This window comes from Erinaceus europaeus, chromosome 3, assembly GCF_950295315.1.
Source record: "Erinaceus europaeus chromosome 3, mEriEur2.1, whole genome shotgun sequence".
Taxonomy (NCBI): Eukaryota; Metazoa; Chordata; class Mammalia; order Eulipotyphla; family Erinaceidae; genus Erinaceus; species Erinaceus europaeus.
Genome location: NC_080164.1, coordinates 87,044,147 through 87,067,411, shown reverse-complemented (window position 1 = coordinate 87,067,411; position 23,265 = coordinate 87,044,147). Strand labels below are relative to the sequence as shown.

At 39.5% G+C, this 23,265-nt stretch overlaps 1 protein-coding gene across 2 annotated transcripts in view; it reads left to right on the top strand.

Annotated features, from left to right (window-relative positions):
• SLC9A2 (solute carrier family 9 member A2) overlaps nt 1-23,265 on the top strand; it is a 147,889-nt gene that overhangs the window by 109,544 nt on the left and 15,080 nt on the right. For both annotated transcript variants that reach the window (XM_007532152.3, XM_060187629.1), the window contains 3 exons: nt 7,357-7,446; nt 7,942-8,012; nt 15,265-15,426. In XM_007532152.3, coding sequence (XP_007532214.2) covers nt 7,357-7,446; nt 7,942-8,012; nt 15,265-15,426 — 323 coding nt within the window. The remainder of the gene's footprint in view (nt 1-7,356; nt 7,447-7,941; nt 8,013-15,264; nt 15,427-23,265) is intronic.

The following is a 23,265-nucleotide window of genomic DNA, read 5'->3' as shown; positions in this document are numbered from 1 at the left end:
AAGTTAACAATCTGGTCTGTTATATTTGTCTTTTAAAAAAATATTTTATTGATGGGAGGGGAAGAAATGAGAAACATGTGTGGAGACAGGGAGAGAGAGAGAGAGAGAGAGAGAGAGAGAAAGAACACCAGAGTATCACTCTGGTACAGTGGTGCCAGGCACTAAACTTGGGACCTCACACTAGCAAGTCCATTGCTGTGCCACCTCCCAAACTGCCAGCTTGTTAAATTTTCGTGGATGCTGACAGAAGACACCTGACTCCTAGGTCAGAGACAAAGGACTTTAGTACTGATGAAAAAAATAGTCACCCAAAATTTGTATTGGTTTGTGTCAGTTTTCCATAGCCCAGGTTCCACAGGTATGACACAAAGGCCCATGCTGGGTGTGTTACAGGAGAGAAACATTGAATTAGAAGACCTGTTACTACTCTTTGGCATCCTATCAAGGTTGCTTGTTAAACAGACAGCCTTTGGAAATAGCCTGGGTAAAATATGTCATGTCTGTACATCATTGGCTCCTACTTGAAGAGTATGCAAGCAGGACCCGTGTGGGTTGGCCTTTCCCAACCACCAAGTATCCTGTTACTGATTTAGCCTCTCATACTGCAGTGATAATGCATGCTGACTCTCTTATAGACATTCTGATGACCCTCCAATATACTTTTAATTAGCCAAATCTGTCATTTGTTAAGCATATGTAGTAATGCTTTGTAGCCAGTATAATTTAACATATTTAGTTAACATATACCATTATATGTATAGAGTTATATAGTATTCACATAATTTTATTCTGGCACCATAAAACAAACAAAATGGTCAGGAATCTCTAAGATGGAAAATATAAGTAAAAAAATATATAGTAGATGATTTTTTTCACTAAGAAGATCCTTTAAAGATGTTGTTTTAGTTTAATACCAGTATTGAAACAGCTAAAGGGTCAGAAGTCACATCTTTTTTGCCTGTTCAGTATGTGAGTGATAGTACTGAACATATCCAGGTCTAGAATTTATGAGAGATGTTAGTGTAGGAGATAGAAATTTGGAACTTGGTCATGTAGAGTCTGAAAGCAACTGTTCAGGGTGTAAGTCTAAAAAGACTATAGAACAGAAACCATCTGGGAGCTCAACTCCACAGTGTCCCACCAGTATGTGGAATTCAAGAGCATGTTGAGGAACCAACAAGAGGTGGTGATTGAAAGGGAAAGCAGTAAAGAGACAGAAAATCAGGAGTACTCAAAGTCACAGGTTGAAAATAAGAGCAACTGCCACAAGTATGACTGCAAGACCAGAGAAAGTAAGAAGAAAGAGAAAAAGGAGGGTTGGCTATAGGGACATGGCAAGGCATGGCCATTTTCATTGGGCCAGAGGGTAAAAAGGAAACTCAGAAAAAAGTATGGGAGAAATTTGGGAAGAGGACAGACATGTTGTACTGTTGAGGTCTGGTGGAGAAGGGCGGAATGGACAGAGGACTGCATGCCAGTGGAGGTCTCATGTTTCTGCTTTTCAAAGTTGAGAGCCACAGTAGTGTGTTTGGATCCTGGCTGTACAGCAGTGAGAGAACCAGTCACACTATAAAGAGAAAGATACGACTTAAGGAAAGAGGAAGATGTTTGACAACTGATTCCCTTCCACAGTAATCAAACATGGAAGATAAACAGTGGCTGTGAGACTGTGGCATGAAGGGCATGGGCTCCTCTATGGACTCAAAAATATATGTGTATATATATGTATATAATATTGAATTTATTATTTATTAATTTTTTATTGGTGATTTAATAATGATTAACAAGATTGTAGGATAAGAGGGGTACAATTCCATACAGTTCTCACCACCAGAGTCCTGTGTTCCATTCTCTCCATTAGAAACTTTCCTATTTTTTATCCTTCTGGGAGTATGGACCAAAAGTCTTTATAGGGTGCAGGAGGTGGAAGGTCTGGATTCTATATTGCTTCTCTACTAACATGGGTGTTGGCAGGTGGATCCATAAACCTAACCTGTCTCTGTCTTTCCCTAGTGGGGTAGGACTTTAGGGAAATGAAGTTCCAGGATACATTGGTGAGATTATCTGCAAGTATATTTTTCAGTGGTTTGATAGAAAACTAAAAATTTGTCTTTCTTCTTTCTCTCCTCCTCCTCCCTCCCTCTCTCTTTCTGTTTTCCTTTTATGGATGCAAACAAGCTATTTTTCTAAGCCTGATCATGCTGTTCTACAGGTGACCTAAATTATAAATTTTCTTCCAACATGGTTGAGTAAGGTTCCTTCTCAATGGTATTTTTCTCCCTCTCTTAAACACATGCATACACACACTCACTCACTCTCTCTCTCTTTATCTATCTATCTATCTATCTATCTATCTATCTATCTCTACCTCTATCTCTATCTCTATCTTTCCTGGAATATACATCCACCTCAGGGAACTTACATCCACCTAAAGGAACTTATTATGACATACATAAATCTCATGTACTTGAACTCTGAAAGGGATAGATTAAGAGAAGAGGGAGATAGTACCTATCATATAATTCCTATTGAGCATAACATGATAATTTAAACAATTGAGAGAAAAGCAACTATTAAAAGGAGATAATCTAAACAAATACATATTTTAAACAGTGGTGCCAGTGAGTCTTTGTGTGGAGCCAATATATTTCATTAATTAGAGACTTACAGAGGTTGTTTATCTAAAAAAGCTTGAGTTTACCTGGGCACCAGACCTAAGTTGTTTCCTGTCGTTGATCAGTTTTGTTTTGAGTCATAACAGTATATTTTTGTCTAGTGGATGGAAAGAATTGATACAGGATTTGGACAATCCTGTGCCCTATCTTTATGTTTATGCCCTGTTTACCAGTGTTGGGTACTTGTTATTTACTAAATGAATACTAATATCGTTCATAATTAAACACTTTTTATCTTAGGAGGTTAAATTTTTATAATATGGTATTGACACCTGGGTACAATTTCTCATCTTGCTGTGATAGTTGTCTGCAAGACACTCTCACCCTCAACTAAGGTCCTTTTCTATCATCTTGTACCAGAACTCAAAGCCCCCTCACCCCCAGCCGACTCCCTGCTCTCCTTCTCCACTTCATCTCACCATACACAAAAGTAAACTCCAAATAGATTAAGGTTTATATTATAACCAGAAGCCATCAAATATTTAGAGGAAAACATTAAAGAGGTTTTTTTTTTTTTTTGATCTAAGTCTTAGAGGCATCTTCAAAGACTCAAGTCCATTTGCAAGGAAAGCAAAACCAGAAATAAACCAGTGGAACTACATGAAATTGAAAAGCTTCTGCATGCCCCACCCCCCAAAAAAAACCACTATCCAAACTTAGAGACTCCTTAGAGAATGGAAGATCTTTTTATGTGATGCTTATGTGATTACTTATCCAGATGCATAAAGAGATCATCAATCTTGACAGTAATGCAAATGGCCCCATCCAAAAGTGAGGAGAAGATGTGGGCAGAATACTCACCAAAGAAGAGATCCAAAAGGCCAGCAGACACAGGAATATTAATGTTTTTAAAAAGTAGCTGAAGCAACAAATAAATTCTATATTTTTATTTAATTTTTGATCCACTTTCTTTCTGGAGCTATTATTAAACTAGTAGCTTCATAGAATATGGAACTCTGTGAAGTCATCCATCTCCATCAACACATGTCTGCACTTATTTTCATTTACAGAAGTTCAAAATTACAGGATATGTGTTGATTGAAACACTGTTATTGCCTGCTAGATTATTGCAAAGTGGCAGACAGGAATGCAAAAGAACACTAGGTGTGTCTTGTGCTGAATTTGGTAAAAATCAGCTCACACTTCAAAAAGTTAAACTGAAGTTAAAAATACCCAAAGCTGAATTGATGAAACAAGTTGAATTGCTTTTTTTTTAAATTGTGTTTGTGTATGTGTGTGTGTGTGTGTGTGTGTGTGTTTAACACAGCTTATAAAAAATTGAGGGCTTGAAATACATGTGTAGAGGTGGAATAAAAATTAAATGTGTAGCAGTAAACACCTTTTGAAATAGCTACCTTTTCCCCCTATTAACTTCTACACATGTGCACTTTAAAAAATTTTTTTTAATTATCTTTATTTACTTGATAGAGACAGCCAGGAATTGAGAGGGAAGGGAGTGATAGAGAGGATAGAGACAGAGAGACACTTGCAACACTGCATCACCATTCACAAAGCTTTCCCCCTGCAGATGTAGTCTGGGGGCTTGAACCTGGATCCTTGAGCATTCTACCATGTGTGCTCAACCAGGTGTGCCACCACCCAGGCCCCTTATATGCTCTTTTATTTAGAATTTATCTTTATTTATTTGATAGAGATAGCCAGAACTTGAGAGGGAAGGGGGAGCTAGAGCAGGAGAGAAAGAAAGACATCTGGAGCCCTGCTCCACCACTTGTGAAGCTTTCCCTCTGCAGGTGGGAGACTGGGGTCTTGAATCTGTGTCCTTGCACATTGTAACATGTGTGCTCAACCAGCTGCACCACCATCTGCCGCTGAGATTTGGAGCTCTTTCTTGACCCCAGTATTCCACTCCTTTCCTTACCTGGCTGGTTTTAGTTGCAATAATATATACTTTAAATTATACTGACATTGTTTTGATATCTTTGAGTTCTATGCCATTCTGTTCCCAGTTTCTTTTTTTTAAGTTCTTTTTAATTTAATTTTTTATTTATAAAAAGGAAACATTGACAAAACCTTAGGATAAGAGGGGTACAACTTCACACAATTCCCACCACCAGAACTCTGTTTCCCACCCCCTCCCCCGATAGCTTCCCTATTCTTTAACCCTCTGGGAGTATGGACCCAAGGTCATTGTGGGATGCAGAAGGTGGAAGGTCTGGCTTCTGCAATTGCTTCCCCGCTGAACATGGTCGTTGACAGGTCGATCCATACTCCCAATCTGACTTTCTGTTTCCTTAGTGGGGAAGAGTTCGGGGGAAGTGAAGCTCCAGGACACACTGGTGGGGTTGTCTGTCCAGGGAAGTCTGGTCGGCATCATGCTAGCATCTGGAACCTGGTAGTTGAAAAGAGAATTAACATACAAAGCCAAATGAATTGTTGACCAATCATGGATCCTAGTTTCTTTTTCCCCTGGTTGCATTGATTCTTCCAGTAACATAGAACTAAACTCTCAAGTTCTATTAAGCACTCTTTGGAATATGGTTTAGTAGCTGTTTTGCACATAGATTGAATTTTCTGATTGCTCTGAATGAAAGTGGAGTAGATAATTTAGGGCAAAGAAGAGAACCAGCAGCCATTTCCCCCCAGTATTTATGATCTGATGTCTTTTTCCCTTGTGACTGAATTGACTTGTGAATGCAGAACTATGCTAAACGCAGTGTGCTGTTCCTGGTTCTAAGGGAATTGTTGCAAAGTGCATGATTAAATCACTTTTTCTCTGTCTTTTGCTGGTGGATTATCCTCTTCTAATTTTAAAAAAATTATCTTCATATGTTCACACATATCCATAAACAAGTGAAAATATATACCTGAAAGCAGAAATACACTAGAGTTTGCAGTGAGTACCCCCCACCCCCAACACTTCCTCTCCACTATTCCAACCTTTGGGTCCATGATTGCTCAACAATTTGTTTGGCTTTGTATGTTAACTCTCTTTTTAGCCACCAGGTTCCAGATGCCATCAGGATGCTGGCCAGGCTTCCCTGGACTGAAGATCCCACCAATGTGTCCTGGAGCTCAGCTTCCGCAGAGACCCACCCTACTAGGGAAAGAGAGAGGCAGACTGGGAGTATGGATCGACCAGTCAACGTCCATGTTCAGCGGGGAAGCAATTAAAGAAGGTTCCACCTTCTGCAACCCACAATGACCCTGGGTCCATGCTCCCAGAGGGATAGAGAATGGGAAAGCTATCAGGGGAGGGGATGGGATATGGAGATTGGGTAGTGGGAATTGTGTGGAGTTGTACCCCTTCTACCTTATGGTTTTGTTAATTTATCCTTTCTTAAATAAAAAATAAATAAATAAATAAATTATCTTTATTTATTGGATACAGACATCCAGAAATTAAGAGGGGAGGAGGAGATAGAGAGGGAGAGAGACAGAGAGACACCTGTAGCCCTGCTTTGCCACTCATGAAGCTTTCCCTCCACAGGTGGGGACCAGGGACTTGAACCCATGTCCTTGTGCACTGTAATAAGTGTGCTCAACCAGGTGCTCCATGACCCAGCCCTGCTGCTAGTAGATATCTTTTTCTTAAAAAGAAAAATATTTTTCTTTTTGTAACTTGCCCCCAAATATATTGTTCTCACCATTTCCCAAGTTCAGAGTCAATCTGTCCAGGCCCACTGTGCCCTTCTTCACTGTTGCTCTTTGATACTGGTGTTTAGCCTTTGCTAAGGTATCTTCCACGCATGTCTAAGATTCCTTCCCAGTGCAAAGCCTTCCATATATATCATTTCACTGTGCTGTTGCTTACTTTGTAACTGCTTTTGTAAGTATCCTTTTCCCTGTAAGACTGCATTCAGGAAGCCGAGGCTCTTAACATTTCCTCTTTGTGATCTAAATGGTCAACCTGCTGATGCATATTGCCATAGAAGCTTCATTAAAACTGTCTCAATATGTGGGGACAAACTTTGATGGTGGGTGCAGTGTGGAACTATACCCTATAATCTTACAACCTTGTAAACTGCTATTTATCACAAATAAAAATATGCATTCTAAAAAAAAAATGACTGCCTCAAAAAAAAATGACTGCCTCAATGCCTAAATAAAGGAATAAAGTGAAAAGCTTTCTGTGGATAATACAGGTAGGTGATTCCTCTAAATTAGAATATCATTTATTTCTAAAGATTGAATCCACTGCTCCTGGCGGCAATTTTGTTCCATTTTATTGGATAGGACAGAGAGAAATTGAGAAGGGAGGCGGGGGGAGGTAGAGAGGGAGTGAGAAAGACACCTGCAGACCTGCTTCACGGCTTGTGAAGTATTCTCTCTGCAGGTGGGAGCAGGGCCTTGAACCCGGATCCTTGCACAGTCCTTGTGCTTAGTACTATATGTGCTTAACTGGGTGTACCACCACCTGCCCAGCCCCCAACCTTTATTATTTCTTGGAGTTCCTTTCTTTGTCTGTTTCTCAACTGCTTTTCAATTCTAGTATGCTGTTTATTGTTTTATTTCTTATAGTGGTTGCTGACACATAATCTCTCTGAAAGCATATCAGCTATTGAAGAGTAAGAAAAAAATTAATGCAAAGTTACATAGACTGTGTTAGATTGCAGGAGCAGTTTTTTTTCTTTTTTTTTGTGATGTTTATCAAATCTTAGAAGAGTACAAGTTATCCTTGAACTTTTAAAATCTTAAAAATTTACTTTTTCTTTCTGTGCAGGGAATAACTATCCGACCACTGGTGGAGTTCCTTGATGTTAAGAGGTCCAATAAGAAACAGCAAGCTGTCAGTGAAGAAATTCATTGTCGGGTAGGAGTTGGCGTAATAGAACAATTTAGCTGGTAAAAGGAAAGAAAGATTTCTGGATTAAGCCAAATAACTTGACCCCAAGGTGCTTATTTCCTGAAGAAAAGGGATATGGCCATGAAGTAAAAGGAAGGAGGGTTGAGGAGGAGTTGGAGTATAGAATGAACACAGACCCGTAGTGACTTCTGCTCATTGACCTTCTAGACATCTGCAAAAACCAATATGAAAGCTCCTTTTAGTACTTCATCTAAAAAATGTTCCTACTTGAAGATCATTGCCCTTTTTCTTATTTTACCCAAAGAGTAAAGTCATTATGATAAAAACTGATTTAGAAATTACCCAATATTGATGTGACAAGCATCTGAGTGATTTGTTTAAATAGGAATTATTTTCTTTTAAAAACTATCAGTCTGTGAAATTATGGAAAAGTGAAAAAGGAGTGGAAATGACTGATTTCGGATAAAAATGAAGTAAAATAGTTTTCTTTTCTCCCTTTAGTTCTTTGATCATGTCAAGACCGGGATTGAAGATGTTTGTGGACATTGGGGTCACAACTTTTGGAGAGATAAGTAAGAAGGCCTTATCTAGTGCTACTGTCAAGTTGCAGACTGTTTCTGTATGGTGCCATAGTAAACTCTTAAAAGTTAAGTGATAACACAGACCTACAGCACAGTAACTCTAACCTGACAGAATCTTGTTTCTCTCACAAATAGTGAGAAACAGGCGGAATAAGTTGACCAGATGAACTCTCTTACACAGTCTTCTCATGTTCCTGGACTCTTCTTATTTATTCCAAGTGATCAGAACCTTCATTTCATGCCTCTTATACTCAAAGGGCTACTGCAGTGTTACACATCGTATATACCCGTTCAGAGTTCTATATAGAAAGATGGATAATGGAAAGTTGAGGAATGTGTACTAGTTTCCTCCTTGTCAAAGTTATCAAGACTTTCTACATAACTTTTACACTTAGAAGTCATGACCTGATCTTATATTGCCAGGATTCCATCACATGGCTGTTTCTTATTGCAAGGGAGACTGATACATTACTTTCTCTGGTTTCTCTATTATCAGTTCTTGTTCCGGCCACATATCTTGAGGGACTGTGTCAAAATCTAAGTACCTACTTTCTTAACTACCTGTCTACCTTCCTATTACTATCTGTTTTGTCTTTACAGATGCAATAAATAAGTAAGATTCATTGCCCCTCTTCAAGAATCTAATAGTGAGAGTGGAAAACACAGGCATGCCAGCCCAAACTAGGAGTATACTTTATTTTTTTATTTATAAAGTGGAAATATTGACAAGACTGTAGGATAAGAGGGGCACACGATGACCAGCCCCAGAGCCCCATACCCAGCCCACTCCCTCGATAGCTTCCCTGTTCTTTAACCCTCTGGAAGTATGGCCCTAGGATCATTGTTGGGTACAGAAGGTGGAAGGAAGGTCTAGCTTCTGTAATTGCATCCCCAATGAACATGAGCATTGGCAGGTCAATCCATATTCCCAGCCTGTCTCTTTCTTTACTGGGGAAGGGATCTGGGGAGGTGGGGCTCCAGGACATATGGTGGGGTTGTTTGACCAGGGAAGTCATGTTGGCATCATGGTAGCATCTGGAACCTGGTGGCTGAAAAAGAGTTAAGATATAAAGCCAAACAAATTGTTGACTAATCATGAACCTAAAGGCAAGAATATTGCAGATGAAGATTTAAGGTCTCCATTTTGGAAAAAGCTAGTAGGTATATTATAGGTATATTCCAAGGGGTCCGTGACTTTACTAGTTTTTGCCTGCACCTGACAGCTATATGCAGGTGGACACAGGTTATTGTCTGGAAAGATGCTGTCATAGTTGCAAAAAGAACTAGAAAGCTGGATCAGGAAAGAGAGTAGCTCCCAAATGTGGGGAAAGTATATAAATATTAACTGTAAACCCCATCGATTTGATTTGGGGCCCATAGTCAACACAGGAGCCTATGTAACCTCTGCAACCCTGTAGGTCTGAGCTCACATTCTGTGGCCATGGCTAGGAACATTCCAGGCTGCACTAATTTCAGGACCCATCTTCCTAGGGTCGTAGGTAGAGTATGTTATCCAACCTCCGTTCAGAGAATGGAACATTCCCTATCATTGTTGATCCACATTGCGGGCAAGATCCTATGGGGGCCCACAAATGGGTCCATTATGTTGTTCTGATGGAGATGACCAGTAACAGTGGAGAGAGGGATCTGTTAGAGGGGCAGGCCCATCATGTCTGTGTGGGAATCCCAAGAATCCCTGCTGTCAGCATTCATTCCTACTTAAAAGCCCATGAGAGGGTCTTCTGATTTAAAATATACTCCTGACTTGGTGCTCAACCAGGTGCACCTGGTTGAAACCAGAAGACCCTCTCATAGACTTTTTTTTTTTTTCCTGTCTCCAGGGTTATTGCTGGGGCTCGGTGCCTGCACTACGAAACCACTGCTCCTGGAGGCCATTTTTCTGATTTTGTTGCCCTTGTTGTCATTTTTATTATTGTTGTCGTTGCTGTTGTTATTATTGTATAAGACAGAGAAACTGAGAGAGGAAGGGAGACAGAGAGGGGGAGTAAAGACAGACACCTGCAGACCTGCTTCACCTCTTGTGACCCCCCCCCCCCGGCATGTAGGGAGCTGGGGGGTGCTTGAACTGGGATTCTTAAGCAGGTCCTTTGTGCTTTGTGTCATGTGTGCTTAACCCACTGTGCTACTACCCAACCCCATCTTATGGACTTCTAAGTAGGGATGAATGCTGACAGCAGGGTTCAGAGCAGCTTAGGGTCGGAGCTGACTCTTGCTTTTCTTCCTAGCCCCATCTTTAGTGGGGCTCGAGTCAGCCATGGCAGGAGTATGCCATGGAACTAACAAATGCTGCATATCAGGACGGATCCTTTTCATAAAGGAGTTGGTAGTGTTTATCAGCACTTCAATGACTAGAAAGACTATAAAGATGCAGTATTTTCAAGCTGAAGAAAGAGACTGTAGGCTATCTTCGACTGTTCTTTCTTCCTCTCTTACCTGCTCTTTCCTAAGCAGGCAGAAGAATCCCACAACACACTGTTGAGCTATATGGAGTTGGCCTACTGCCAACTTATGTAATTGAACATGAGGGAATCTGTGAGTCTCACCATTTACTCACATGCTCTGACATGAACTTGAAATACACAACAATTATAAAGCATAATAAACTCAGACTTTTGAAATTTTGCAAGTTAGACAACAAAACAGTCCTGCCACAAACAGGCTTGTGTGTATGTGCACATATTTATGTGATACTGTGTATTCAGTAACCATGTCTGCATGTGATCTCATTAAGTAATAAAATAAATTGTAGAGACTTTACGTGCTAGAGCAACCTTTATTTACAATCCTGACCACACTGCTGATGAATGCCTGGTGTTACTTAATAACTAAGGGGAAAATATTTTATTTGTATGGAGAGAATGCCCTGACAAACAGCTGGGGGACAAAATAATAAAAAGCAAATAAAAATATCTCTTTATAAAAATGTGGGAAAAATGTAGTCATGGGTGGTTTTCACTTTTGTGGAGGCAGGGACCTTAACCACCTGTCTGTGACTTTCCACGTGACCCTGCTTTGCATTCTTGGGGCCTTCTCACAACGATGGATCCTTGTCGAGGTCAAACCTGTGATACAGACTTTTACATATTTCATCCTTGATTATTTCATATTCCAACTGATTTCTCCATCCAACCTGCCCACCTCATACTCTTTCTCCCTTTACTGTTTCCATGAGGTAACATAGAAGAGTTGTAACCCAGAATGGTTTCCCTCCTTTCAAGAATGTTGAGTAGGTTAGAGTTAGATCTACTGCCTCCCAAATGGGAGAGAGTACAGTTTAGTGGGTGTGGAAGAATTAGATCAGTAGACCCAGGGCAGTGTTAGAAGAAAGAGAAGGATCTTGTGATCTTTCAGATTGAGTTTGAACTCAGGAGGAATGTTAGAAAAGGATGGTCTATGTTATGTGCACACATTACAGTGCACAAGGACCCAGGTTCAAGCCCCTGGTCCCCACTTGCAGGGGGAAAGGTTCACAAGTGGTGAAACAGTGTTTGCTGCAGGTGTCTCTCTGTCTCTCTCCTTCTCTCTCTCTCTCTCTCTCTCTCTCCCTCCCTCTCCCTCGCATCAGAATTTCTCTGTCTCTATCCAATAATAAATAAATGTATTTTAAAGAGAGAGAGAGAAGGATGGCTTACCTCCTGTCTTCCAGACAGAGATACTCTATCTCCAGGGCATGTAAATCTGTTTCAGGTGAACTTTGAAAAACATCTAGGCCAAACGGACTACAGATACTGAAGATGGCAGAGCCAATTTTGATTCATGCCTGAAAAATACCATTGTTAAGCCTCTAACATTTTCTTTGTGGTGTACATACTTCACTTAATAATTCCATGAACACATACATTTCTGTGCATGATGCTTATCTTATAAACTTCACATAGTTTTGGGATTGTCAACCACGTCATCTATTGCAGGCAAGGATGTGGAAGGGGGTTAGTGATGACAGAGACCATTTTGAAAATCTGCTACTCAGATCCCATTTTGAGTGGATAACTTAATTGCTGGCCTTACTTAAAATGACATTAAAAAGAAGTGGTCATTTTAGGTAAGCTGGACATCTTTCCCTGCCCTCTGAAGTCCCTTATGCTGCGGATTTCTGGCACTAGAAAATCTATGAGCCATTTGATCCTTTTGAGGGTGAAGTGAAAGGGCAATGAAATAGAGAGGTCTCTCAAACCTGGCAAAAGGAGTGTGATGATAGTGGAAGGAACCCCCTTTGCGGAGATTGGCAAATAAATGCAAGGTGTGGGAAGCAAGTGCATCTTTTCTGTATTAAAATAGATCAGGTATCATTTTTCTTAATGGTCCTTCAAAAAACAATGTTTTTCTGCCAGGAGTCCTGGCTGTGAAATTCAGAATCAACTTGGAAAAAAAGTAGGCCTGATCTTTAGTGGCCGGTTAGTAGTGAAGCACATTAAGGATATCTCTTCTTGAATTATTCATAGAACTTCAGTACTCAGAACAGTGGGCTAGCGCCAGGAATGTGGGTTAGTGTTGTTTTCCTTCACTGCACAGGTATATCTATAAGCCTATAAATGTGCCTCGTAAGTCATCATCCCAAGACACTTCTTCAGGAGATACTTACTATGGTGCCTCTCAACACGTATTACTGGGATCATAATGTTGTTTAACAAACTGCCCCCAAACTCAGCTGTTCTAGTCACTTATGATGAATGCACACAGTGACTTCATTTAGCTTGACCATCTCTGTGAAGACCCTATTTTCAAAGGCAGTCACATTTGAAGCCACTGCCTATTAGGATTTCAACATAGTGAACTTTTCAGAGGGCTGAGATCCAAGCCCTAACCTGTAATATGAAAGTGGAAGAATCACAGATAGAAACCAAAGGATTCGTTGTAATGGGAATTGATTGTGGGAGAAACTAACATGAATTTCATATCCCACAGAGCTGTTGGGAGGCAGCCAACAATTGATTTCTAAGATGTAAGGGAGAGGTGAGAGTTGTAGATTCAAATTTGGGAGTCTGGCATAGAGATACAATTAATATGATGACATTGGTCAAGGTCAGAATGGGAATGAGTGTTAGTACCTACAGAAGATCAAAGACAGGACCCTAGGACATTCTTTCATTAAAAAAAAATCCCAACAAAGAAAAGACAGAGGTAGAAGGGAACTAGGGGAGTACAGCAGAAAGATGAGGCTTAATATTTGGGCAATTGATTGATCTGAGATGAGGTGTTGCAGGCAGACCTGTGAATATTCAAGAAAAAATCAGAAGAGAAGTGCTATAGATAAGGAATATTGACATTAACAATATCTTTGAGTAGTTTTGCTGGAAAGGGAAGCTGAGAAATACAAATGGCAGAAACATGTATGAGACGGGTTTGAAGATTATTTACCTGGTAGAGGGCACACTTCACTATGCATGAGGATCTGGGTTTGAACCCCAGTCACCACATGGGGTCATCATGTGAAGGGAAGCTTCAGGAGAGGTGAAGCAATGTTGTGGTATCTCTCCTTATCTCATTCTCTCCTTCTCTGTCTTTCACCCTCTGTCCTAAAAAAAAAAAGTCAGCCAGTAATGGAGTTGTCAGATACAAAACTCTGGTAAACCTCTGGTGGTAAGGAGAAGAAAGAAAATTAATGTAGCTTAACCAATAGCTAGCAAACATTGGCTATATACATGCACCAATATGTGCCATCTCTATATGCATATTTATTTTAATTTTTTATTATCTTTATTTATTAGATAGAGACAGCCATAAATTGAGAGAGTAGGGGGGATCTGTCTATCTATCTGTCTAGACACCTGCAGACATGCTTCACCACTCGCAAAGCTTCCCCCTTATAGGTGAGGACCAGGGGCTTGAACCCAGATCATTGTATATTGTAATGTGTGTGCTCAACCAGGTGTGCCACCACTTGGCCCCTCGATATGCATATACACACATATTTATGTATGCACGTAGAAAGATCTTACACAATGATCAGACTAGCTAATAGGATGACTGAATTATTCCAGGGAGTAGTATAAATGATACTACTTGGTAAAAAACAGACTTTAACTTTTTATTATTTTATTTTATTGTATTTGTGATTTAATAGTTACTTACAAGATTATAAGATTATAGGAGCAAAATTTCACAAAGCTCTGTGTGTTCTCCTCTCCCCCACTATAACCACCATAGTTCTCCCAAGGTCATAGTTATAGGTTGACTATGTATATATTTTTTCCAAGTTCATGTGATTTAATTCTCTATATTCCACTTATGAGGGAATTATCCCCTAGTTGTCTGTTCTTTTTTCCTCTTCCTTTTCAGTTAAGCGAAACAGCACCTGACTTCCTTAGCTGTCTCTAGAATCTCTTCCCTCTCAGTGCTGGTACAGAAACAAAGGTTTCTTGTCACAAAAGTTCTGTGTCCTAGTGGGAGTTTGGACCAAAATTCTTTTTGTGGTACATAAGGAAGGAATTCTGGCTTCTGTAATTGCTTCTTTGTTGGACTAGCACTAGCTTGTAGATATATACCCACAGCATGTTTCTATCTTTCCCTAGTGGGCTAGGGCTCTGCATGTGAGGTTCTAAGACACGCTGGTGGTGTCATCTGTCCAGGGAGGTCAGGTTGGGATTGTAGTAGCATCTGGAACTTTGTGGCTGAAAGGCATTAAGATATAATGCAGGGCAAAATGTTTAATAAATAGGGACCAAGGAGTTGGAATAGAGCCAATGAAAGTAGGAATCCTAAGGTGGAAAGAGGCTAGTATATCTATTCTGAGTATGTGCCTATGAGCTCAGGACTTTAATAAGCTTTGCTTGAGGTTGATAGCTAACATGAGAGTTTACTAGAAATATTGTGTGGGAGGATGGTGTCAGAGTAAAGAGCTTGAAAGCTGAGTAAGGGGGCCAGGTGGTGGTACACCTGGTTAAGTGTACACATTACAGTGCTCAAAGACCCGGGTTTAAGTCTCTGGTCCCCTTCTTCAGGGAAAAAGCCTCATAAGTGGTAAAACAGGGCTGCAGGTGTCTCTCTGTTTCTCCTCTCAAATTCTGTCTCTGTCTAATAATAAAATAAATAAAAATATATTTTAAAAAAAGCTGAGTGAGGGCATTGAGTGGCTCCCAAACTTGAAGAGATATATAAATACGATTAACTGCTTAACACATTGACCTCTGTTAGTGCCCAGGTATTTAGTCTAGGGGCTGAAACAGGCTTTTTCTTCATCACTGTCATATTAATTAATTGAGACCTTCATGTTTATTTTCAGGTTCAAGAAGTTTGATGACAAATATCTACGAAAACTTTTGATTCGGGAAAACCAACCCAAATCCAGCATTGTGTCCTTGTATAAAAAGCTGGAAATAAAACATGCCATCGAGATGGCAGAGACTGGGATGATCAGCACTGTTCCTTCTTTTGCATCACTAAAGTAAGTTCCACTTTTTTATAAATAAAAGTTAACACCTTTAGAGTCTTTTGAAACCAGCCCCATTTGACCTTTGCCTTATGATTCTGGTTAATATGTGAAAACCCAGAAATGTTTTTGCTACATTTTGTCATGTTATTTTAGGATTCAGTAGGCAGAAAAAACATAGTCATGTTTAGGATGACTATGTTTGTGTTACAGTTGCTTTGGAAAAGTGCAATAATTATTGAGATTAAATTAATATGTAATGGACAGGTGTTCTGAAATGACATTAATTTAGGATACCTTACATTGTCTATTGTAAACTTCCATGTAGTTAGGTACACATTTCCACACAGGTTACTCACAGACTCACAGAAAGAAATTTGATGGTTCTCTATCTAGTACAATGGTTCCTAAGTCAGAATGTGTATTGAAATAAAATAGATGCCTGAGTCCCACTCAAATCACTAGCACTGCGAACCCTGGCTTACCAGTTTCCCAGATGTCTCCAATTTGCAGTCAGGAGAGAAATTCATTGATATTGTCTGTCTCCATAATTTAAAAAGTGAGCATATGAAGACCCACAGTGATGAAGTGACCTGCCCCAGATCTTACAGCAAATCCATAGCAGAATACTCAGCATATGAGTTGACTACACTATCTGACCATCATTTTCTCTTTATCACAAATGTGACAGAAATTGCAGGTTCCACTGATTTCTTCTTTTATGAACTTAAATCTTGTTTAAAATAATGCCATCTAATTTAAAATGTCATCAGTGGAAGGACTAAAATGAGAGAGGAAGTTTCAAGTCAAGCCCAATCATATAAACTATTATTTTTCACTGTGATTCTAAAGTTCTCTATAAAAATGATGAGAGTTGTACCCAGTCAATAGTTGTCTGGATGGCTCTAGTTAAGGCATCAGAATGCATTAGAATCAGTCCTGGGATGAGCAGAATCACTAATCTGTGGTCCCTTCTACGAGTTGTAAGCTTCTCTTATCTGTGTGATCTTAAGATAACCCATCTATTCTGCTGCGATTTTTTCCACATGGAAAAACGATCCTTATGGTTGTCTCTAACTTAAAATTTTTTATAAATTACTCCATTTGCATTTGCAACAAGGGATACTTCAACTGACCTATTCCTCAAAGGAGAAGAGACATGGTTCTTTGTGAACACACATGAATGAAGTCTCAGTTTTACTCTCTGTTTACAGTTCTGTTTATAGTTTATAGTAAGCAGAGTAAAGGCAGAGATTTCAGGTTAGGGAAGTAGGTAGCAGCTGCATATTTGGATAAATGAGTGTATCCCACCATCCCTGCAGTATTTTTTTTAGAGGAAAGTAGAAACAGAAATGGAAGTAATAAGGAATTGTATTTCTGGTAATAGTGGACTGTGTTACTATGTTGCAGATCAACTGTCTTGTAAGAACTTTTTTTTTTTTGCCACCAGTGTCATCATGGGAACTTGGTGCCTGCATGATTTCATTGCTTATAACAACCACTTTTTCCTTACTATTATTATTTTTTATTTTTTAATTTTTTATTTATAAAAAGGAAACATTGACAAAACCATAGGATAAGAAGGGTACAGATTCACACAATTCCCACCACCAGACCGCCATATACCAACCCCTCCCCTGATAGCTTTCCTACTCTTTAACCCTCTGAGAGTATGGGCCCAAGATCATTGTGGGATACAGAAGGTTGAAGGTCTGGCTTTTGTAATTGCTTCCCTGCTGAACATGGGCGAAGACAGGTTGATCCATACTCCCATCCTGTCTCTCTCTTTCCCTAGTGGGGAAGGGCTCTGGGGAAGCGGAGCTCCAAGGCACATTGGTGGGGTTGTCTGTCCAGGGAGGTCTGGTTGCATCCTGCTAGCATCTGGAATCTGGTGGTTGAAAAGAGAGTTAATATACAAAGCCAAACAAACTGTTGGACAATTATGGACCTAAAGGCTGGAGTAGTGCAGGTGAATCATTGGGGGGATCCTCCATTCTGTAGATACCTAATAGGCATATTTTAGTTACATTTCAAAGGGCCTGTAGCTATACTAGTGTTTTTTTTTTGTTTTGTTTTTTTTTGGCTGAGCCTGAAATCTGCTATGCAGGTGTATCCTAATTATTGTTTGGGGAAATGATGTCATGGCTGGGAATTATTATTTTTATAGAGGATGAGAGACAGAGGTGGAGGTGGAGAGAGAGGGGGAAGGAGAGAGAGAGAGAGAGAGAGAGAGAGGAGAGAGATACCTTCAGCACTTCTTTATCACTCATGAAGCTTTTCCCCTTCATGTAAGGAACCTGGGACTTAAACCCAGATCCCCTCACGCAGAAATGGCGAGCCACTACCCAGTCTTGAGAACAAATGTTTTTCAAAAAGACAAAATAAAATTTAAATACCTGTGGGAAAGTTGAAGAATATCAGGTAGTGAGGAATTCCTTGGCTCGGAATCAAAAGAGCGGTGTTAAAGGAAATAGAACTGGCTTTGTGTGTCATTTTCTCCCTGGACTTAGTTGTTGATTACAGAGAAGATATCTGAGAGCCTAAGCAGTGAGACATTTTGACAGACTAGTTGAGTTTAGAGAATAAAAATTAGAATTTATGGTCAACCAAGAAGGAGGAGCTCTTATACTGTAGCTGGTTGCAGCATTTCATCCACTTTAAAGCACCTAATCCTGTTTTATGTGTGTTTCTGTATGAAGGTATCTTTATTTAAACATATTACTGGGCTGAAGAGATTGCTCACTGGGAAGGGCACCTTCCTTGCCAAGTGCTATGACCCAGGTTCAAGCCCCAGCACCATATAGTGGTGCTATGGCACTAACAATAACTCTGGTGCTTTGGTATCTCTCCTTCCTTCCCTTTCTGTTGTTTTTGAGTGATAGGGTTGGCTAGCAGGTAGTGAAACCACCCATGTATGGGGTCCTGAGGTTAAGAAAGAAAGAGATTGTAACTTCGGGGCTGAGTGGTGGTGCACCTGGTTGAGCCACATGTTACAGTGGGAAAGGACTTGGGTTTGAGCCCCTGGCCCCCACCTGAAGGGGAAAGCTTTGTGAGTGGTGAAGCAGGGCTGCAGTTGTCTCTCTGTCTATCTCCTTCTTCCCTCTAGATTTCTGGCTGTTTCTGTCCAATAAATAAAGATAGGGAGTCAGGCAGTAGCACAGCGGGTTAAGCACATGTGGTGTGAAGCACAAGGACCTCCGTAAGGATCACGGTTCAAGCCCCTGGCTCCCCACCTACAGGGGAGTCGCTTCACAGGTGGTGAAGCAGCTCTGCAGGTGTCTCTCTTTCTCTCCCCCCTCTCTGTCTTTCCCTCCTCTCTCCACTTCTCTCTGTCCTATCCAATAACAACATCAATAACAGCAATAGCTACAACAATAAAAAAAAAAGTCTCTCTCTTTCTTAACCTCAGGACCCCATACACGGGTGGTTTCACTACCTGCTAGCTAACTATATCACTCAAAAACAGCAGAAAGGGAAGTAAGGAGAGATACCAAAGCACCAGAGTTATTGTTAGAGGGAATAAACATAAAAAAACAATAAATAAAGATAATAAACAATTTAAAAAAAAAGAAACTGTAGCTTCATTAATACTGAATTTCTGTCCGACGACTGTCAGTTGATGCCAGTCTATCACACATATTGTCCTGAAGGTAACATCCCAACCTTCTTACATGAACCAGCCAGTGATTCAGAACTAGACTTGGGGGACATTGTAAACAGTAACACCACAAACAAAATGCGCAAGAATGTGAAAGCATGTGAATAAATAGCTGATAGAAGCATCACTTGTACAGCTTATGAAATTGAAATGAGAAGTCAGAGAGGAACTTCTTGTCCCACCTCATCTGGGAACCTGCCCATGGAGCCCTCCCTGCATAAGCCAGTGAATTAACTAGGAAGGGGTTTATAAATTTACATATGTAACTAGGTGAATTTGCAGATATGGAATCCCTAAGCAAAAGCAATCAGCTTTATATGCATATGAATTTTAAATGGTGTCTTCATGAATATTTATTTAAAAAAATATTTTATTTATTAATGAGAAAAGATAGGCAGAGAGAGAGAAAGAGAGAAAGAACCAGACATCACTTTGGTACGTGTACTGCCAGCGATTGAACTTGGTACCTCATGCTTGAGAGTCCAATGCTTTATCTACTCAGCCATCTCTCAGACCACATGAATATTTCTGATGAGAGACAAGACCAATCTTAATAGCAATTGGGGAGAAAATGCTATGTTACATTATGGAGTGTAGAAGAAAATCAAATCATAACATTACATAGTTTTTCTCCCTCAGAGTTTAAAATCTCTTCTATGAGTAAATATATGCCATGGATGGTTTTGAGCACCATGAAAAAAAATCAGTTTCAAAATTTGGATTATTTCCAAATATTGAACAATTTCTTTATTGGGGAATTAATGTTTTACATTCAACAGTAAATACAGTAGTTTGTATATGCATAACTTTTCTCAGTTTTCCATATAACAATACAATCACCACTAGGTCCTCTGTCATCCTTTTTGGACTTGTTTTCTCTCCTCCACCAACTTCAGAGTCTTTTACTTTGGTGCAACATGCCAATTCCAGTTCAGGTTCTACTTGTGTTTTATCTTCTGATCTTGTTTTTCAACTTCTGCCTGAAAGGGAGATTATCCCATATTCATCCTTCTGTTTCTGACTTATTTCACTTAACATGAATTTTTCAAGGTCCATCCAAGATCAGCTGAAAATGCTGAAGTTACCATTTTTTAGTAGCTGAGTAGTATTCCATTGTGTATATAGACCACAGCTTGCTCAGCCACTCAACTGTTGTTGGACACCTGGGTTGCTTCCAGGTTTTGGCGATTACAAATTGTGCTGCTAAGAACATATGTGTACACAGGTCTTTTTGGATGGGTGTGTTGGGTTCCTTAGGATATATCCCCAGGATAGGAATTACAGGATCATAGGTTAGGTCCATTTTTAGACTTAAGAGAGTTCTCCAGGCTGTCTCCATAGAGGCTGGACCAAGTTACATTCCCACCAGCAGTGCAGGAGAGTTCCTTTGACCCCACACCCTCTCCAGCATTTGTTGCTGTTACTTTTGGTTATTAGCCTGTTGTCTGATGTATGACATGTAAAGATCTTCTCCCATTCTGTGAGGGGTCTCTTGGTTTGGGTAGTGGATTCTTTTGCAGTGCAGAAGCTTTTTAATTTGATGTAGTCCCATAGTTTTATACTTGCTGTAGTCTTCTTTGTAATTAGATTCATTTCATTGAAGATGTCTTTAAAATGTATGCAGAAAAGAGTTCTGCCAATATTTTCCTCTAAATATCTGATAGTTTGTGGTCTAACATCCAAGTCCTTGATCCACTTGTAATTTATTTTGTATTTGGTGAAATGTAGTGGTTCAATTTCATTCTTCTGCATGTTTCAACCCATTTTTTCCAACACCATTTGTTGAAGAAACTCTGCTTTCCCCATTTAATAGTCTGGGAACCTTTATCAAAGATTAGATGCCCATAGGTGTAGGGGCTTATGTACAGGCCCTCAATTCTATTCCACTGGTCAGTGTGTCTATTCATGTTCCAGTACCAAACAGTTTTGATGACAACGGCCCTATAATACAATTTGAGATTTGGGAATGTGATGCCTCCAGTTGTGTTCTTCTTGAGATTGTTTTGGCAATTCTAGGTCTTTTCTGGTTCCAGGTAAACACTTGTAGCATTTGTTCTATTCTCTTAAAAAATGTAGTTGGAATCTTGATGGGGATAGCATTAACTTTGTAGATGGCTCTGGGTAGTATATTCATTTTAATGATGTTAATTCTTCCAACCCATGAACATGGAATATCTTTCCACTTCTTTGTGTCTTTTTCAGTTTCCTTGAGTAGTGACTCATAATTTTCAATATACAAGTCTTTCACTTCTTTGGTTAGATTTATTCCTAGATATTTTATTTTTTTTGTTGCTATAGTAAAAGGAATGGACTTCTGGGTTTCATATTCTTCTAACTTTGTGTGTGCATAGAGGAATGCCACTGACTTTTGAATGTTAATTTTGTAGCCTGACACCTTACTATATTGCCTGATGATTTAAAAGCTTCTTGCTGGATTCCTTAGGTTTTTCTATGTATACTATCATGTCATCTGCAAATAGAGAGAGTTTGACTTCTTCTCTTCCAATCTGTATGCCTTTCATTCCTTGCTCATGCCTGATTGCTTTGGCAAGAACTTCCAACACTATGTTGAATAGGAATGGTGATAGTGGGCATCCCTGTCTAGTACCTTATCTCAGGGGAATGCTTCCAGTTTTCACCATTCAGTATGATGTTGGCTGTAGGTTTGCTATATACAGACTCCACTGTCTTAGGAATTTTCCATCTATTCCCATTTTTTGTAGTGTTTTGATTAGAAAGGGATGTTGTATTTTGTCAAAGGCTTTCTCCACATCTACTGATATGACCATGTGGTTTTGTTCTTGCTTTTATTGATGTGGCGGATCACGTTGATTGATTTCCGTATATTAAACCACCCTTGCATGCCTGGGATAAATCCCATTTGGTCATGATGAACAATTTTTTTAAATATACTACCATATCATCAGCTATATTGGTCTGTAGTTTTCTTTTTTGGTTGTGTCCCTGTCTGCTTTTGGTATCATGGTGATGTTGGCTTCATAGAAGCTGGCAGGAAGTATTCCCGTGTCTTTAGTTTTCTGGAAGAATTTTTAAAGTAGAGGTATTAGTTCTTCTTTGAAGGTTTTGTAGAATTCATTTGTAAAACCATCTGGTCCAGGACTTTTATTCTTGGGAAGGTTTTTGATAACTTTTTCAATTTTACTGGCTGTAATGAGCCTGTTCATGTTATCTAGTTCCACATAACTTAATTTTGGAAGTTCCTAGGTATCTAGGAAATTGCCCATTTCTTCCAGGTTCTCTAGTTTGGTGGCATATAGTTATTCACAGACGTCTTGCATGATATACTGAATTTCTGTGGTGTCTGTTGTGATATCTCCTCTTTCATTTATGATTCAATTTATTTGGGTCTTCTCCCTTTTTTGTTTTGTGAGTCTGGCTAATGGTTTGTCAATTTTGTTCAGTCTTTTGAAGAACCAACATTTTCTTTTGTTGATCTCTTGTATGGTTTTCTTCTTTTCAGTGTTATTTATTTTTGCCCTAACGTTAGTGATTTCTGTACTTCTGGTTGCTTTAGAGTCCCTTTTTTCTTCTTCTTCTAGGTCTTTAAGATGTGCAATCAGGCTGTTTATTTGTGCTTTTTCTTGTTTCCTAATGTGTGCATGTATGGCTATGAACTTCCCTCTCAGTACTGCCTTAGCTGTGTCCCAAATATTTTGATAGCTGTGCCTTCATTTTCATTGAACTCTGGAAACATTTTCATTTTTTCCTTTATTTTCTCTTTGACCCAGTAGTGTACTGTTGAGCTTCCACATTTTGGGACTCTTACTAATCTTTGGTTGATTGTTAAGTGTTAGTTTAATCCCACTGTGGTCTGAGAAGATGCTTGGGATGATTTCAATGCTCTTGAATTTGCTGATGCTGTCTTTGTGGCCTAATATATGGTCTGTCCTTGAGAATGACCCATTGAATGGACTTGAGTAAAATGTGTATTCCAGTTTCTTGGGATGAATGATTCTCAAAATGTCCAATAGTTCTGTTTTATCTACTCATTTAGCTCACTCATGTCTGATTTTCTGCCTGGATGATCTGTCAAGTTGAGAGAGTGGGGAGTTGAAGTCCCCTACTATGAGTGTGTTGCTGTTAATATATTGCTGTAGCTCTTTCAGTAAATGTTTGATGTATTTAGATGGCTTCTCATTGGTTGCATAGATGTTAATAATTGTTAAGTCCCCTTG